The following is a 14,845-nucleotide window of genomic DNA, read 5'->3' as shown; positions in this document are numbered from 1 at the left end:
TATTGCTTAAGTGAAATATTGTATCTATGGGAGTCCATTCTAGGAATCAATAATTATAAAATCACTTTCTTAACTTTCATTTCTGTATTTTTCCCTTTAAAGGTTGCTGAGATTTTAAAAATGCCTACTATGAGAGTGTATGAAGTGGCCACGTTTTACACTATGTTTAATCGCAAGCCGATGGGCAAGCACCACATTCAAATCTGTACAACGACACCTTGTATGCTGTGCGACTCTGACAGCATTTTAAAATGCATCAAGGAGAAACTTGGTAAGCAGTCTGAATCATGTACAATTAAAGTAGGAAAATGGTCTCACAGAATGAAATTAGTATTTATAGGCAGGATCTTGTGCTTCTAAATTAGTTTTGATTATAGGATGCTTTCAATGAATGGGATTCCACATTAAAAAAAATTACAAATATTCCATTCTTACTTTGATTACACCTTGGTTTGCTTACTGAAAACTCAATGGAGGATCATTAAGATACTAAGTATTTTATCAGTATTTTAAATGTAAATTCGTTCATTTAAAGCTCCATTTTAGTAATTTTTTTACACATTTAAAAATGCTTACATACCACATTCATGTCTGCAGAATATCCCAAAACATTTTTGAATATCAGTGAAGTGCATAAAGTGTTTTATCTTGTATGTGATAGCAATTGATTTGCACAAACACCAACGGGATAAACAACCAAATTAGGATTATTAATATGTGCCAAAATAGATTTTTGTCTGGTCTGTTGGATTTTATTTAATTTATAAAAATGCCCATTGTGTAGTGGGTTCACTTCCAGAAATATTATTTGACATCAAAAATCAATAATCCTAAATAAAAGTTAGACAGATTAATGTTGTTTATTAAAAAGCATTTGCACATTAGGGTAGATCTCTGTACTTGGGTAGCATGTATTGTTCTGGAACAACTGTCCTGCTGCTATCAACAATCATACACTCCTTGATTTGTTTTTGGTTCTTGTACTTTTAGAATTGTGCCCTCTTCGATTCTCGTATCAAAATATAATATTTTACATTGTGCAACATGAAGTTTCATCTGTCACATTAATCAGCAAGCATCAACCTATAAAGATGGTCTTAATTCAGTATTAGCAAATTGATGAGTTAAGCATGATTCATGAAAAAAAAATGTGCGCATAAATGAAGATATAAATTTAGGATTTTTGTTCAGTAAGAGCCTATGATTTATAAGCAGGATTCGTCCGGGACACTTATTCTCTCCATATAAAAAATAATTTGGATAGTGACTTGCTAATTATCTAGTCATTTTGTAATATTATTTAACAAATGAGTAAAGTTTTGTTCCGAATTCTGAGAGACAGGAAATCTATGAATGACTAATTTTGAAGCTGAAAAAAACTTACCATTTAAAAACCCTCAAACTGTCTGTGTCAATTATTTTACTCGGGTCTTGCTCATTACATAACTTTTGTGCCACATGGGGCCATATGGATTAATTCAATTATTTGACAGCAGATTTTAATCCAGGAAAGAAAGGTTCGTTTTTCTGTTCTGTCTTGTTCCTGGAGCTTTTAACACCTGAAACTGTCAGAGGCCCCTGAAGTGAGACGGATGTCCATCTAACTACTGAGCAAATGCACGTGTACAATTCAGAGAGGATATTTACCCTTAATGCTCCTATTATTAATCTGAAAGTCATTGTTTACTTACACAGATCAGTGAAAATATAATCAAAATCGTCCCCCCCCCCAAAAAAAAATTAACACTTGTCAATAGTCCTATTTCAAAGGTTTCCCACAACTATAACTTAAACTCAGTGTTGTGATATTGAATTTGCATTTTCCATGGGACCAATATACTATTTTAGATTGCATTATTCCCGTGGCTTAATAAATGTACAAATTCTTAATTTGCCTTATTTTCTATTTAAAATAATACTCCATTCGGTTGTCGTAATATCATTTCCACTTATGACAGCAATTAAAACAAAATCCACCCCTTCTCCCCCCCCCCCCCCTCCCGCCACCAAACATTTGCTTCCATTTCTCCTGTCTAATGCTCAAATTATCATCAGCTCTTATTAGGAAAGCTAGCAAGGGGAACAACATGAGACAGCCATTACCCCAGCTGAAAAGGTACCCCAAAGCAGTCACGGTTCAAATCAAAAACTTCATGCTCTATAGCCAGAATGCAAACAGCTGTGGAAGTAAATTGCATCTCTTGCAAGTGACTGACCGTAACTCATGGCTGCAGCTCAAGAATTATAATCAGGTTAATCATTCCTCGGCTATAAATAACAACCTACAATTCTTTACATTCTTGCAATTTGTAGCAGAATCCTGGAGTCAGTGACCAAGCTTCCCGTTTCTAACAAGGCCACCCCCTTCAGTTCTAAGTTTATTCCCACCTCATTAGAAAATTCCTGTCTCAATTGACAGACTTTCCTAAAAAGTATTAACATTGGCAAGATTATGACTTTCAAGGGAAAGCTAGATATCCAAATTCCTAGTTGATGCAGCACACCTTATAATTTACATTTTTTAATAAAATATGTTATGAGATCTAAAAAGCCTGTCATTCAATGTCATGTGTAAAACAGTAAAATTTCAAAATAATGTTCAATATACCAAAGAATCAGAAATGAGCATTTCGTGATTTTATTTTGCAGTTTACATTTAATAAGTAGTGCCTTGAATGGAAGATGATATTCCGAAATAAACTGAATTTTAGTTTTGAAAAGTATTCTAAATTGGTTCTGATGGATCTCAAACAAAATGTGGTTTTGTTGCAGAATGACTTCGCTTATTTTCATTTTTAGGTATTGCAATTGGAGAAACAACACCTGATAAGCTTTTTACCGTCACAGAGGTGGAGTGTCTGGGTGCATGTGTGAATGCACCAATGGTTCAAATTAATGACAATTATTATGTAAGTCTTAAATATTTTTCAATATTTTAAATCTTCATGTGTGATGATATAAATGTGAAGATGATGGATATTAATTCGACTGTGTAAATCCAAACAAACCACTATTCAGTATTAAAGGAAGAAATTGGAATACATATCCCCTAAACGTCAATCTTATATTCCTAAAGTACAAGGTTCATATCCATATTATTAATGTGCATAATAAACAGTAAGGGCCTCGCACTGAGCCCTGTGGTACACTACCGGTTGTAGGCTTCCAGCAGTGAAAAACATCCGGCTTCACCCTCTGCCTTCTATTATGCCAATATTTGATTGTCTCCTAACTTGTCCTGAATCGATCGTCTCTGTGAGAGCATGAAAACTGCACTGCCCTCATCAAGGCATTTTATTACCTCTTGGAAAAAAATAATCCAGTAGAACAAACAGGATCTCACATATACATATATAATGTGAGAATGTCTGTAGTCCCTGCCTTTTCAAACGTTTCTTATTTTGTCTCCCAATAATTTTCCTACACTGATATTAAACTCACAATTTCTTGGCTTATCCCCACTGCTTAAAAAAATTATTATTATTAGCGATGTATGCTGCCCTTACCTGTGAAATCTCAAGACCCCAGCAATCTCTTTGCTTGCCTTGCATAACAGCTTGGGTACATTTCAACCAGTTCTGGAGATTTATCCATCTTTATGTCTGCTGAGATATCCAATACCTTCTTAAATTTCACTATTGAAAGATTTCTTCATTCCTTTCCCTGAAATTTTAATTACAACGTTCTGAGTAAACACGGATGAAATATTCATCTAAGACATTGCTCTAATGAACTAAATATAATATCCATCAACTATTATCACTCATTCTGTTCCTAAGCCATATAAAAGCCAAGGCATAAAAGTCAACATCTAGGCAGTCATTTGATTTCTTGAGAGAATAGAAGAAATGGTTTAACATCACGCTAGACAGAATCCATCCAGCCTATATTTTGGTTCTGAAGTGCAGTGGAACTTGAACCCTTAACCCTCGGATTTGGACCTTCTGACTTAACAGTGCTAACCATTAAACCACAAAGTACAGTTTAGGTAAATTACAACAAACTTCTCACAAGGACCTATGTTTCACAAACATGATAACTAGATGTAATACTTGATTGTTTTATGCTTGCTGCATGGAATATGATACATTGAGCATTCAGTAGTAGTACTCTTGCATTATTTTCATTTAATGTACAAATATACACTGATCACAGTAGTTTCTTATTTTCAGCCTTTGCACCACACCAACTGTTCGGTCTTTTCCATGAAACAAAAATGTACAATTTATAGTAAAATGTTTTCTTCCTGGTAACTGATGGTGTACAATTGCTGATGGATAATATATTTGCTTTATAGGAGGATCTAACACCAAAAGACATGGAGGAAATAATTGATGAATTAAAGACAGGCAAGATTCCTAAACCTGGCCCAAGGTAAATGTAATTCTTAAGTTATACTCCAAAATGCAATGCTTAAAAATATGTAAATTTCAAACTTTGGATAAATTGAAAATGAGGTGTACTTTAGCAAGTAATCGTAGGATTTTAAAATGTCCTTAAAAGTCGAACTAAATTACTCGTTACTGGACTCGTAGGAAATGTTAAGCACATGAAGCTAATCCTTCAGGTAACATTTATTTTGTATATATTTATTAGGAATCTTGATTGTGCTTTGTTCCTACATTGCTTTTATAGTTAGACCAGCTGCCCAGCTTTGGGAACCTGTGATTTAGCATTAGCAAACAAGGTTGTGACCTTCATGTGCACCATAGATGGATGTATGGTGTCTTGCTCTCAGTGGTGGTTGACATCCAGTCTTGAGTGTGTACAGAACTACATTTTATGATTGATTTTTCTCCATTGAAACTGGGTGAATGAGCAGTTGGACACTGTAATCCATGTACTTTGTTTGGACTTAATCTTTCATCATTTTCTTGTTAATCTTTCAAAAAAAAGGAACACTTTCCAAAAAAGGGCTGGAGGCCTAATAAAATTATGCTAATATTTTAAAAACTAACTTTAGTTTATTGTCGTGTGTACCGCCAGTGCTAGGCCATTTGGCCCTTCGAGCCCACTGTGCATTTTAGAAAAGATGCTGATCTTCCAACTCAACACTCTTCCCATTGTCTCAATTGTTCTAATGAGTATTAATCTCAGTCTCAGTTTTGCATGGAACCAATGCCTGAACCTTAATGGCCTTGTTTGATAGTGAATGTTAAAGATCCACATTGTTTAATGGAAATAAACATTTCAGTCCAGGAGTTCTTCCATAATGCTAATTGGACATAATACAATTATCGATCAGGGAACAATATTTATATGGCCAGAATTGGTTGTAACGTAATTTCGATCGGGAATTAGAGCCATTTAAAAGTTAGTAGAACAAGTGTGACCCGTTGGGTCCCGTCCCCTCAACGTGCGGTTGCGGGGTAGGGGGCGGCCTGCAGCGTCACACACACCCTAACCAACCCCTCACACACACTAACCACCCCCATTGATATTATATTATTATTCATTCACTCCTTTTACCCCATCCCCCTGTCCTATCCATTCACGCTTAGCCCCCAACTCGCAGGTGCGGCTAGAGAGGGGGGGGGGGGGGTAGAGAGAGAGGGACATAGAGGCACAGAGGGGGACACAGAGAGCGAGACAGAGAGGGACACAGAGGGGGGTGGGGCGCGTCGGCAGAGGGGAGGGCTGGTTCCCAAACCTCGCTCCCGGCTGCAGGCAGGGCCCCGAGTACGGGGGGGGGGGGGGGGGTGACGTCATTCGCAGCACAAGCAAGAAGACAGCGGGGTTTTTTTCCCAAAGGTTTATTGACATCGACGGACCGGACCTGAGAGCTCTAGTACAGGGCCAGACTTGCTTGTTCTTCACTTGCAGCGTGTGCCGCAGTCTTTAGCTATGATCTTTGGTCTTCAGTCGACAGGGCGACTTTTGTATAATGGGGGGGAGGAGGAAGGGGTGGGAGGTGACGTCTGTCGCAATGCGAGCAGACGGCAGGCAGGCACATCCATTGTCACATCAGCGAAAAACAGGCGTTTTGATTTTAAAGTTTTATCGGATTTGTGGAAATTTTTATTATCTCAAGAAATAAAGCACAAAATTTTCAGATAAGCCGATTTCGGACTCCAGGGGGTAAATCTACCGGAATATGTAAAACATTTTCCCGTTCGCATGTCGTTTTTTCGATAAGATACACATGCGCACTTGCACACGATCAGTTTTATAGTTATAAGGATTTTTCAATTTGACAAGCCGTAAAAGCTATCCCAAAAAATGGTCTATTGAAAGTTTCCATAATAATAAAACACCAGTCTCTTGAAAAGTCTGTGAGTTTAACTGTAAGTGTTCATTGAAATTGACAAGTAATCGCTTGTATTTACATTTGCGCAATAATTAATAAACAATTAATAACGTAGAGTTTGCAGTTACAAAAATAAACAGCTCTTAAAAGATCTTTTATTTTTGAAGTCCTACAGGGAGAAACAGTAATTTAGCGTTTGAAACTCACCCATAATGCCCCTTCACACGATGGTTTATATACAGTGCCCCCCATAATGTTTGGGACAAAGACTCATCATTTATTTATTTGCCTCTGTACTCCATAATTTGAAATTTGTAATAGAAAAATATCACATGTGGTTAAAGTGCACATTGTCAGATTTTAATAAAGGGTATTTTTATACATTTTGGTTTCACCATGTAGAAATTACAGCAATGTTTATACATAGTCCCCCCCATTTCAGGGCACCATAATGTTTGGGACACAGCAATGTCATGTAAATGAAAGTAGTCACGTTTAGTATTTTGTTGCATATCCTTTGCATGCAATGACTGCTTGAAGTCTGCGATTCATGGACATCACCAATTGCTGGGTGTCTTTTCTGGTGATGCTCTGCCAGGCCTGTATTGCAGCCATCTGTAGCTTAAGCTTACTTTCTCTTGCCATCACTCTGATATAAGTTAATCTTTGTCTCATCTGACCACAAGACCTTTTTCCAGAACTGTGGTTGCTCTTTTAAGTACTTCTTGGCAAACCGTAACCTGGCCATCCTATTTTTGCGGCTAACCAGTGGTTTGCATCTTGCAGTGTAGCCTCTGTATTTCTGTTCATGAAGTATTCTGCGGACAGTGGTCATTGACACATCCACACCTGACTCCTGAAGAGTGTTTCTGATCTGTCGGACAGGTGTTTGGGGATTTTTCTTTATTATAGAGAGAGTTCTTCTGTCATCAGCTGTGGAGGTCTTCCTTGGCCTGCCAGTCCCTTGGTGATTAGTAAGCTCTACAGTGCTCTCTTTCTTGTTAATGGTGTTCCAAATAATTGATTTTGGTACGCCTACGGTTTGGCTGATGTCTCTAACAGTTTTATTCTTGTTTCTCAATCTCTTAATGGCTTCTTTGACTTTCATTGGCACAATGTTGGTCCTCGTGTTGATTAAAAGTTTCCAAAGGTGATGGAAAGACTTGGTGCTGCATTATACCTGCATTAAGGAGGCAATTAAACACACCTCAGCAGATACAAACACCTGTGAAGCCATGTGTCCCAAACATTATGATGCCCTGAAATGGTGGGGAAACTATGTATACACACTGCTGTAATTTCTACATGGTGAAACCAAAATGCATAAAAATACCCTTTAATAAAATCTGACAATGTGCACTTTAATGACATGTGATTTTTTTCTATTACAAATCTCAAATTATGGAGTATAGGGGCAAATAATTAATAATAATAATTAATAAATGGGTCTGTCCCAAACATTATGGAAGGCATTGTAGCATGATTTTTATAACACAATTTCTTAGGAAGCGTAGCTATTGCATTATAGCAAAGCTACCCTTACTGAAAGGCCCGTCTCCTTTTTTTGAGACGCGACCCCAATTTCTAGGCTTGCCAGAGGTCGTCATCAATTTATCAATTCTTTCAAACCGGTGTGTATAATTGTTGTGGTACATCTATCCTCTTGTACTCTAATTCTCAGAATGATAGCCAGCATACCCCGTGCCTCCATCTGCCTGCTGCACCTGCATGTTGGCTTTCAGTGATGTGTACGAGGACAACTAGTGAACATAAACAGTTCCTAGTCCTACCAGCCTCTCAGTTTAAAAAAATAATAATAATATGGAATACAAGTCTTTGACTTTTCCACCAGACTCCAGATAAAACTACCTGCAGCAGATTAGAAATGAGTGCACCTTTGGGCTTGCCAAGGAAAGTTAAGCCTCACCTCCCACTTAACAATAGTTGGACAACATTAAAGTCTTATCTGTCCCAGCCAATGGTAAGAAGCTCAGCAATCACAACCACGGTTTAATTGCTGAGCAGCAATTAAAAGACCAGTTTGTGAAAGTTTGACTAATGTTGGTTTTGCATTCTTGCCTTCTGGCCATCCAAAATCAGTCTGGGGTGAGAAATGATTCCTTGCTTCATATATAAAATTAACCTAAAAACAAATAACTAGAAACAAAGAACTGCAGATGCTGGTTGATACCAAAGATAGACACAAAGTGCCGTAGTAACTTTTGGGGGGGGGGGGAACAATTAATGCTGAAGTATTAAGTATTGTGGGAACACTTGTCACCGAACTCATCTTTCTCAACAATTTCCACACTGCATTTACCAGCAGGTGGAATCTTGGCTGATGGTTGCACACCCCGAGAGAAATATGTCCTTGGTAAATTAGTTGTTTCAAATTTATAAATATCAAGCAATAAGTCAAATCCTTAACTTTTAAGCAAGTTGCATCCTTTTCGAATCCCAGTTAGCATGCTCTGTTCGTATGCTGTAAACAAATTAGTTAAATGGACACTGAAATGTGCTTGCTGCAGCTGTAATTGATCAATTGATGCTTGCAGTCAAACAATTTGTTTCATGTTCAGTTACTACAAGTAGCTATATTCCAGTTAGGGAGTAAATAAAGGGCATTAATGCCCTCCCTCTATGATGGGTGCATGCCTACAACTTTTCTGGAATTATAGCTGTGAAGCAAATTGTCAGCATTTTTAAACTTTGTGTCAAGCAATGCAAGCAAGATGGGCTCTTAGTTTTCTAATGAGTTGCAGAGAATTTATAAATTTTCTTCCCCATCCCCTGTATAAAGTGTACACAAATCGAAAGTAGTGACGTATTGACAAGTATTGCCACCAGAGTTAGTCAATGCACCTTCATAATTACCATTGGAATGGTTAGTGGTGCTGCCCAGGAATGAGATGGCATGTGATTAGGATTATGCAGACTGTGTAAAAAGCCAAGGATAAGTTAATTTTCCCATATCAGAACTTATACTTTCCCACTCCATTTACCTTGACATTTCACCTACTTTAGACGAAACTCTAGTGTAAAATCAGCACATTTTGGGTGGGGCAAAATGTTATTTCAAGCTCTGGGTCTTTTCACTCCTGGAGCTCAGCTGCATACCGTTGGTTAGCTGACCAAATTAGTTCAATGTCAGAAGCTGCCAACCAGTGTCAAATACAAGGTTACTGACAGGCAAATAAGATTCATGCTAGAATCTGAAGCAAACATTGTTTCAACAAAAATGGAGCACAATAGCAATCTGTCATTTTCAGCAATGCAACTAGAAGGCTTAATTGACCAGGGAATGAATCGTACCTTCTCTGCCCACTTAACCACAAATCACTCCCTATGTTCCAGACATTTGCCAAGAGGAGGATTAGAACCAGAGGTTATCAAAACCTTGATGTGTTTTCTGACAAACCAACAAGACTTCTTCATTGAGACAATGTTACCATATTCATGTGTTGCTGAAATGTTCACAGGTCTTGGGTACTTGACCTTTCCAAAGTTCTGAAGTCAAGGTTCCTATCGCACACTTGCTGTAAACTGGTTCTTTCAAAGCTCTGTTGCCCGTATCGTAATAAAGTATATCCTACTATTCAACTTCTCTTCACCAGTCGCTTTAGATTTTTGAGATAGTGGAAACGGGCCCTTTGGCCCACCGAGTCTGCACCAACCTGCGATCACCCTATAAACTTAACACTATCCTACACACTAGGGACAAGTTACAATTTTACCATAGCCAATTAGTCTAAAAACCTGTACATCTTTGGTGTGTGGGAGGAAATCAGAGCGCCCAGAGAAAACCCACGCGGTCACTGGGAGAACATACAAACTCCGTACAGACAGCACCTGTAGTCAGGATCAAACCCGGGTCTGTGGAGCTGTAAGGCAGAAACCCAACCACGGTGCCAAACCAAAAGCATTTGTGAATAAAATTCTGTGCGCCACACCTGTTAACTATCAGGACCTAAGGTTAGGTGCATACTGTAAAGTATGTAGTTGGTATACCAGTTAGAGCTCAGAAACAATGCACTTAGACATTTCAACTTTAAGAGTTTAAAGGATTGAGTGTCTATACTAGGTGAAATTAAATGCTAGCAGATAACATGGCTGGAGAATTGTGCGATTTATAATTTTTGTTGTATTTAAACAAAATGCTTCATTACTTTTTACCATCTATAGGAATGGACGATTTTCTTGCGAGCCTGCTGGAGGTTTAACTTCATTGTTGGAACCACCCAAGGAGCCTGGTTTTGGACTTCAGCCAGGACTTTAGCTAATCTTGTAGCTAGAAGGAGCTGATAATTTCTTGTACTGATCTTATCTTGGTATTTGTGCGCAAACAAAATGTATATAATAAAATGTTTCTCATACTGCAAGCCTAAACATTCTGATTCTATTTTTTTTATGTGGTCCTATTTTAAATAAATAAACTAACACCCCCCCCCCCCCCTTCTTGTGCTTCCACACTACAGATGGAAAGCCTCCTATTACATGTGCACGGAATTTTATTCTGCTTTATAGCAACAGTTGCAAAGTTTTACCCCACCAGAATAAATGTTCTCTTGTAATAGATCCACCTATTTAGTTTTAATTATGTAGCACAGCTGATATAATAAGCCTTCCTTCAATGAAGTCTTTCAAAATTCAGATTCCATTATAGTTAGGAAGATTTTTCTTAAACCTATTCTATTCCCAAAGGCAGTAAACATCAGGCTAATAGTGGCGCAGCGAGTGCTGCATTGAGCAATTGGCAGGAATCGATTAGTTGGTTTGAAATAATGTGCTGTGCTGAGCTCATCTATTGGGCAATCCATACTCCTCCCTACACCACGAGACATTCATCTGAATGAGACAGTAATCAGTACATTTTAACAAAGGGATAAAAAAGGTGACCCAGAAAAGTTCTCAATTTCTCACAGAAGAAAGCTGCATATTCAGAAGCTAGTAAATTCATTTACCAAAAAAAAAGATAGCACTGGAGTAACTCAGCGGGTCAGGCATGATCTGTGTAGAACATGAATAGGTGGTGATTCGGGTGACTGATTGTGGTGGGGTAATGGTTGTCATCTTAAGCAAATTAAATTTACAACATCAAAAACAGCAAGACACTACCAATGGCTCTGCTGACAAAAATAACTCAAATGACACCTTAATCCTCTACCACAGCCTTTTAAACTAGTGCAAATCTATTGTTAATAACTTTCAAACCGTTAAATCAGATCAAAAATTGCAGCTGATACACCTGCTTTGTCAAAACAATTTATATACCAGATCAGTACTTAGCATTTTTTAATATTGCGCAGCAGTAGAGTTGCTCCCTTACAGTGCCAGAGACCAGTGTTCGATCCTGACTACCGGTGCTGTCTGTACAGTTTGTATGTTCTCCCTATGACTGCATAGGTTTTAGCCCTCTGTAGATTAATTAGCCCTCAGTACAAATTGTCCCTAGTGTGTAGGATGATGTTAGTGTACGGGGTGATCACTGGCCGGCGCAGACTCGGTGGGCCGAAGAGCCTGTTACCATGCTGTGTCCCTAAGGTCTAAAGTCTTAGAATGTTATTGTCCATCATTTGCTACCTGTTGTGAAGTGATCCACCTAAACCCACTACAGTCACTAAGGGAGGTATTTCTAGATGGAAATTTGATTATTTTGACCTACTCAAATAACAGAAATATATAAGTTCAGTCAGAAATATGTTAAATTTTGTGATCTACAAGCTCGTCCTTCCGAGCTGTTATGGACGCATCTTTAGATTAAGGAAATAGTTATCATAAATTGTGGCTCAGATAGTTGTTTAAATTGAAGGAAGCCACGTCGCACTGGTGGCAGATCGCTGTCAAGCATAACTCTTTTGTTGAGATGATTGTTGCATCCTTCCAAGTGAGTGAAGGGTTATAGCCTCTCCTTTACACAAGCCACATTGAACTAATTAATACAAACCCCACAACCCCATGATCATATTGAATGGCGGTGCAGGCTCGAAGGGCCTTATGGCCTACTCCTGCACCTATTTTCTATGTTTCTATAACAAAGGTTTGGGATTCAGTGAAAGTAGAAGGACTAAACATCAAGAAGAGGCCAGTATCAAGAGTAGAATTTAGAATTAGAAATAAACCTTTCTTCAATGAAGTATTTCAAAATTAGGATTCCATTATAATAAGGAAGATTTTTGTTCAACCTATTCCCAAACCCTAATGTTGGTCACTTGTGCAAAAAGGTGGACCAACAATAATGCCGATCCAAAACATCAAAGTCAGTAGCATCACCTGTACATTTTCCTCTACGGATGCTGTCTGACCCACTGAGTTCTTCCAGGAGTTTGTGTTTTACTCAAGATTCCAGCATCTAAAATTAACTACAGAACAGGTTTAGCAACATTGACAATAGAAGCTGGTTTCTAGCTTTTTATTAAAACAGCATGTGTAGCATGGCTGCCGTAAACAATCACGTAACGTTTAATTGGTAAAGAAAATAAAAAATCCAAATAAATACTGCTGTATTAGCCTAATATTTAATTAACCACTATGGTCTATTGGTCCGCAATGATCTGAAGAAGGGACCCGACCCAAAACATCACCTATCCATGTTTTCCAGACATGCTGCCTAATCCGCCATGTTACTCCAGCACGGTGTCCTTTTATGGTTAATTTTAAAAAACATGGCTCCAAAATATTTTAAAAACCTGTCACCAGTTGATCAAATTGGCAGAATTGCCTATTCAATAAGAAGAACTGTAGATACTTTATCTTCACAAATGCTACCCAACCTGAATATTTCAGTACTTTCTAAAATGGGACTAACTTAGATGGGGCATCTTGGTCAGCATGGATGAGTTGGGCCAAAGGGCATGTTTCTGTGCTGTTTGTCTTAGCTCTGTTACACATTTACTAGGGTACCACAAATACCACAATTTACACAAACGCATGGAATCGTAAAATGTAGCTTTCGTTAAACTGACATTGAACATACAATGGAATAAAGGGCTGCATTGGCTTACAGTGGCAGTTCACCCACTTAAAGGATGATTAGGGATCACCTGTAAATACTAGCCCTACTGGCAATAACTATCGTGAATAAATGGGGGGAAAAAAGCATCCATCTGCAAAGCAGCAAATGCATATCAGCATCTCTATAATAATAAAATTCTTCTGCTTTTTTGTGTTTGTCAATCTATTTTCCCTATCTTCTTCCAAACGCTAGGCCACAGCCTTCCCATTTTCACATATCCTACTCACATTTTTTCCGTCGAGGTGATAAACATCTTCCTGTCGCATTCGCACCTATATTTCTGAACGTAATAATCGTTTAAAGTTTTAAAAAGAGTCCAAAAACTCACCCATTTCAGAAAAAAAAACCCCAGTGATGTCACAATGCACTCGCAAGGCAGGACGGGATACTCCGGGAGGAAGGGGCACTCTAGCGCTCGCGGCAGAATGCACTCACAGGGGGGGGGGGGGGGAGAGGGGAGGGGGTGGAGAAGGGGGAGTGGGGGGGGAGAGGGGAGAGGGAGAGAGGGTAATGGGGGAGGGGGGGAGAGAGAGAGGGCAGACTTGAACTCGGCAAGCGGGTGGCGCGGACTGGGCCGACTGCGAACGGGCGGCGGGCCTCGGCACCTCTGAGCCCTCGGAAGTTCAACCAAATTACTGCGTGTTCACCGGCTTCAATCCAGAGCCGGGGAGGGAGGAAAGAGGACAGGGCGCTGTGGACGGCCGGCTGAGTGCGCGTTAGGCGGGGGGTTCGTAACTCGCAGTTTCTACGCGTTGAAAACTCCGCGCAGCTGGCCGTGAGGAGCACAGGCATTGTGACGTCATCCAGCTCGCTAACTTCAAAAAAGATCTCCGATTGGTGACCAATTTTAGTTAAAAAAAACCCGGGTAATAATGAAACAAATTTTCAGATGAGGGGATTTTTGAAATCATGTGGTAAATCTCTGCCGGAATATGTAAAAAATTCACTGTACCACGTCGGGTATTCGAGGAGATGTGAATCAAAGAACCCGATAGATAGATAGATAGATAGATAGATAGATAGATAGATAGATAACTAGGTTAGTCTATATAATTTGCCCAAAATGCAGTAATGCTAAATTTGAAACAGGGAAATATTTCTTCAGATTGAAACCTCAAAATGCCTTATAGTTATACTAAATTTGTAATCCACAGTGGCGCAGCAGTAGAGTTGCTGCCTTAGTGCCAGAGACCTAGGTTTGATCCTGACTTTGGGTGCTGGCTGTACAGAGTATGTATGTTCTCCCTGTGACCATGGGTTTTCTCCGGGTGCTCGGTTTCCTTCCACATAACAAAGACACACAGGTTTGTAGGTGAATTGGCTTCTGTACATTGTCACTAGTGTACAGGACAGTATTAGTGTGTGGGGGGGGTGAAGGTTGGTCGGCATGGACTCAGTGGGTCAAAAGTCCTGTTTCCACACTGAATGTCTAAAGTCTAAAATGGTACAATAGCCATAGATATAGGCCCTTCAGCCCAACTCGTCCACAACAACCAAGATGCCCCATCCAAGCTAATCCCATTTGCCCAGGTCTCGCCTATATTCCTCTAAACCTTTCCTATCCATGAACCTGTCTTAGTAAATGT

General features: G+C 39.1%; 1 protein-coding gene and 1 long non-coding RNA gene across 2 annotated transcripts in view; one reads left to right on the top strand and one right to left on the bottom strand.

Moving 5' to 3' along the window:
* Positions 1–10,633, top strand: part of ndufv2 (NADH:ubiquinone oxidoreductase core subunit V2) — a 42,305-nt gene extending 31,672 nt beyond the window's left edge. The window contains exons 5-8 of the mRNA XM_033019838.1: positions 103–271; positions 2,800–2,909; positions 4,298–4,374; positions 10,430–10,633. Coding sequence (XP_032875729.1) covers positions 103–271; positions 2,800–2,909; positions 4,298–4,374; positions 10,430–10,523 — 450 coding nt within the window. The 3' untranslated portion in view covers positions 10,524–10,633. The remainder of the gene's footprint in view (positions 1–102; positions 272–2,799; positions 2,910–4,297; positions 4,375–10,429) is intronic.
* The window catches only part of LOC116972333, a 52,930-nt gene that overhangs the window by 25,630 nt on the left and 12,455 nt on the right, over positions 1–14,845 (bottom strand). Inside the window, exon 2 of the long non-coding RNA XR_004411777.1 lies at positions 3,507–3,605. This is a non-coding gene — a long non-coding RNA (uncharacterized LOC116972333). The remainder of the gene's footprint in view (positions 1–3,506; positions 3,606–14,845) is intronic.

The sequence above is a fragment of the Amblyraja radiata genome, chromosome 4 (assembly GCF_010909765.2).
Source record: "Amblyraja radiata isolate CabotCenter1 chromosome 4, sAmbRad1.1.pri, whole genome shotgun sequence".
NCBI classification, from domain to species: domain Eukaryota; kingdom Metazoa; phylum Chordata; class Chondrichthyes; order Rajiformes; family Rajidae; genus Amblyraja; species Amblyraja radiata.
The sequence above is the reverse complement of the archived record's forward strand: the minus strand, read 5'-3'. Positions and strand labels throughout refer to the sequence as shown.